The sequence below is a fragment of the Parus major genome, chromosome 4, assembly GCF_001522545.3.
Source record: "Parus major isolate Abel chromosome 4, Parus_major1.1, whole genome shotgun sequence".
In the NCBI taxonomy this organism is placed as follows: Eukaryota; Metazoa; Chordata; class Aves; order Passeriformes; family Paridae; genus Parus; species Parus major.
In genome coordinates, this window is record NC_031771.1 from 67,155,702 (window position 1) to 67,160,212 (window position 4,511).

The following is a 4,511-nucleotide window of genomic DNA, read 5'->3' on the forward strand; positions in this document are numbered from 1 at the left end:
CCTGGGATTCTGCAATTCCCAGATTTGCTGTGGATCCCTGGATCCCTGGAATGCCCAAGGCCAGGTTGGACATTGGGATTGGATCCTCCTGGGATAACAGGAGCTGTCCCTGCCATGGAATGGGATGGGGATGAGGACAGGGATGGGATTTACGGTCCCTTCCCACCCAACCCATTCCATTCCTGCCCCGTTGGGACAGCTCCGGGGGCTCAGCAGCCCTTCCAGTGCCTGCCCCAGGCTCTTCAGCATTTCCCTGCTCTCCTTGGAGCCAGGAACGCCGATTTGGAGAAGCATTTTCCCTGTGGGTCCCTGCTTGGTTTGGGAGAAACCAAGGAGAAACTCCTTGAGGAATTTGAGGAGAAACTCCTCAGCTCCTCTCTGTTGTCTCCCATGGCCACCATGGCTCCTCTCCCTTTCCAGAGCCCATTCCCGGTGGATGCAGCTCCCACAGCGCTCCCTCCGGAGCTTCCCCATCCCGGGATGATTGGCTTTGGCAGGACAGGGAGCAGAAGTGTCCACGTGGGTCCCTCCCGGGGCTCCCTCCGCACCCCTCATTAAAATTCCTTTCCACATTGGATTCTCCAGCCCTTTTGGAGCAGCGGGGGGAGGGGATCCCCGCTCCGGCTCTCGGAGCCAAACATTTGGAATATTTCTCTGCAAACCCCTGTTGACACTTTCTTCATTTCACCCTGACAGCTTGAATTAGGTTTTATTAGGAAGCTTGGCTACAAAGCCGCCAGCGAGTTCCCTTTTCTCTTCCCTTTCTTTTTTTCCCTGGCCCTGTCATTTACGGAGCACCCCGGAGTGCTGGGGGTCAGCCCGTCAGTCACGGGGGCCTGGAGGTCACCGCAGCTGCCACAGGATCGGGGACAGGAGCTGTCATTATCCCAGACAGTTCCCTTCCAGCCTTTTCCTGCACAGCACAGCCCACGGCCCAAAGCGCGACTCCTGCTTTTTTTTAGTTAATTTTTTCTTTTTTTCCCCCCCTAATTATTTTGTTAAAGCAGCTCCTTGTATTTGTTGGATGGGAGGGTTCTCCTTTATGTGGGGTTTGCTTCACTTGGGGGAAGCTCTGAGTGGGTTTGTAGGGCTTGGAGTTTTTATTATTGGCTCTATTAATTGGATTAGCGCAGGAAAATTCCCTTTATCTCCCTTCATCTCCTCAGCACTTTTGCCCTTTTACAAGCTGAGTTCATCAGGTTGCCTTTAAAAGTATCCCCTGGCTTTTCCCAGTGGGATTTCCCATGGGACAAGAGGGAATATCTTTGGGAAACGGTGAAGGATGAGATGGATCACCTCTACTCCACCAAGATTTGGGTTGGGATTGGGGATTTTCAGCAAACAAAGCCCCGCTCCTGCAAAAACTTGGGATACAAAGTTCAGGGACAGCTCCCACAGTCCCAGGCTGCTCCAATCCCAGTGTCCAGCCTGGCCTTGGGCATTCCCAGGGATCCAGGGGCAGCCACAGCAAATCTGGGAATTCCATTCCAGGGCCTCCCTGCCCTCCCAGCCAGGAATTCCTTCCCAAGATCCCACCTCACCCATTCCCACCCCCCACTTGCAGCATCCCAGCATCCCCCAGCTTTCTCCCGGGATAACTTCAAGGTTGGATTCTGTTTCCCACGTCAATCCCGGCTTTGTGACGTTTCTCCTGTGCCAGGTGGAGCAGGAGACGGAGCCAAAGGTCAGGGGCTCGATTTACCGGGACACTTCCCGGCCTTCCCGCTGGGAATTCCCTCTCCTGCCCCTGACTGCGGGGGACAATTCCCAGTGCTGCCAGGGCTAATCCAGATCCAAGGAGCCTCTGGCAGGGTGGGTTGGAAAAACCTCCTGCAGAAAGGAGCAGTGGCACCGTGAGCACCTTGGAGGGGCCAAACCCCCAAATTCCAGCAGTGCTGCTGTTCCAGACACCTGGGAAAGGGCAGGAATGGGGTGCAGGAGTTTCCTGTCTGGTGTTCCAATACTGGAGCCAGGCTGGGAGAGCTGGGAATGTTCCCCTGGAGAAGGGCAAAATGCAGGGAATGCTGAGAGTCCCTGCAGGGGCTCCAGGAGAGCTGGNTGGACATTGGGATTGGATCCAGCTGGGACAGTGGGAGGTGCCCCTGTGGCACTGGATGGGATTTAGGATCCCTTCCCACCCAAACCATTCCATGATTCTGTGTCCTTGCTCCATCACTGAGCTGTGGCCACTTAAGGATACCCCTGGCTGCTGCTGCAGGAATTTGGGATCACCCCTTGGCCTGGCACCAGCCTCCAGGGGAATGTCCTGACCCAGCAGGAAAACTTTCCCCTCACATTCGTCCCCCCAACTCTTCTTTCCCCAGAAACATCCTTGACTCAGACAACTACAGCCCCATCCCGGTGTCAAATGAAGAAGTTTATAAGAAAATTGTTGGACAGTTCCCATTCCAGGATGCTGAACTCGAAAAGGTGAATTTTGGAATGGGGAGAGAGGCCTGGCCTGGCTGCTGGGGCAGGAGAGCCTCACACCCTTTGTGGGCAATGAAAGAATCAAAAAAACAAACCCCAAATCATCCCCCCAGTCCAAATAAACGATAAAAGAGAAAGGAAAACAACGGGAAAGAACAAATATTCCTCCCATGGGATGCATTTCTCCTGGTGTGGATGCGGGAGGTGTGATTTGTGTTCCTCTCAGGGTGTTCACAGGTAGCAATATCCACTTCCACTGGCATTTTATTCCTGTATTATGAACCCTGGGAATGGCCTTTATTTGTTTCAGTCTCATATTTAGAGAAAAAGAGCCCAAAAACGTGGTGGATCTTGGCCTTTGCACGAGCTTGGAAAACCCAAGTGTGTCCTGGTGTTCCCTGGATCCTAAATCCTACAGGCAGCAAATCCAACCCTGGTGATCCCAGTCAAGGGCTCTGATTTCTGTGTCCTGCCCCAAAATTCAGTCCTGGGCTTCAGCTTTGAGCTCTGGGGGTGAAAGCTGGGAAGATCTGGTGTTGGAAAATCCGTTTCCTCCTGGTTTTGGGGGATGTTGGGCAGTGCTGGGGGGAGGTGACCGGGAAAACGCCTCGTGCACGGTGTGGGAGGAATTCCAGGTGTTCCCAAGGAGGGAGAGGAAGGGAGCTGGGAGAGGGAATGAGGGGATGGCCCCAAACCCCACCTGGCTTCAGGTGCCATTTGTGATTATCTGCTCCCCTTGGCCGAAGTGTTCATAAAATCCAGGACAAACCCCGGAATTCCTTTGCCTGCCTGGATCTCGCTGCTGTCCCTGCCCTCCCTCTGGAATTCCCTCCCGTGTTTTCCAGCAACCCTTCCCAAAGAAGTTCCCCTTCTCGGAGTTCGTGCCCAAGGTCTACAGCCAGATCAAGGAGTTCATCTACGCCTGCCTCAAGTTCTCCGAGGACCTGCACCTCAGGTGGGAAGGGCTGGCACTGGGAGAGCTCAGCTGGCTCCAGACATGGATTCTGTCCCTTTGGAAGTGGCCCTGGAGCAGTGGGGCCTCTCCTGGAGGGGGCAATCCCAGGATGGTTTGGGTTGGAAGGAGCTTTGGGGATCACCTGGTGCCAGCCCATCACAGGGACACCTCCCACCATGCTCCAAGCCTCCTCCAGCCCGGCCTTGGGCACTTCCAGGGAATTCTGGGCTCCCAGGACAATCCCAGTTGTGTGAGGAGAGAGGGGCTGCTTCCTCCCAGGTGTTTCTGCAGCAGTATTTTAATAAATAGATGATATAGATGAATATTTTAATAAATAGATGATATAGATGAATATTTTAATAAATAGATGATATAGATGAATATTTTAATAAATAGATGATATAGATTAATATTTTAATAAATAGATGAACCTGGGTGTCTGGAGAAAGGTTGTGATGGCCACTTGTCACCAGGAACATCTCTGACCCCCCCAGCCTCCCCTCCCTGCTCCCCAAGGAGTGGGAATCCCGTGGTTCCATGAAAGCCTTGTCAGGAAGACTCTGAGGGTTGGATTTTTGGTCAGGAACGAGTTTCAGCTGCTCCTTTCGTGCTTTTGTTTTTCTTGTTCCTTCAGGGAGTTTATATACAAATAATGTGATTTTTTTTTTATTTTTTTTTTTAAAGCCTGCAAAATATTCCATGTGTTTACTCTCCCTGCTCCATCCCGAGGTGCTTTGAGGCTCGTTTCACCCATGTGTACGTGTGTGAGACTGAAGAGCAGCAGGCTCTGCCAGGAGCTCGAGCTGAGGCTTTGCTTTTGCAGCAGCAGCGTGAGCAGCTCGGGAGAGGCTGAGGAGTGAGGGACAGGAGTCTGCCTGGGAGGATCCATCCTCCTTCCCTTCCCTGGGAAAACAGGAGGCTGGATTGGGGATTGGGAAGTTCCAGCTCCTTGGGAGCTTCGTATCCCGGCCATGACCTGACCCTGGAGCTGCTGGAGAGAGTCCAGAGGAGGCCCCGGAGCTGCTGCAGGGCTGGAGCCCCTCTGCTCTGGAGCCAGGCTGGGAGAGCTGGGAATGTTCCCCTGGAGAAGGGCAAAATGCAGGGAATGCTGAGAGTCCCTGCAGGG

The 4,511-nt window shown here is 53.4% G+C and overlaps 1 protein-coding gene across 1 annotated transcript in view; it reads left to right on the forward strand.

Moving 5' to 3' along the window:
• Positions 1–4,511, forward strand: part of LOC107202758 (exocyst complex component 6B) — a 302,495-nt gene that overhangs the window by 187,363 nt on the left and 110,621 nt on the right. Inside the window, 2 exon segments of the mRNA XM_033513902.1 lie at positions 2,196–2,430; positions 3,276–3,695. Coding sequence (XP_033369793.1) covers positions 2,196–2,430; positions 3,276–3,695 — 655 coding nt within the window.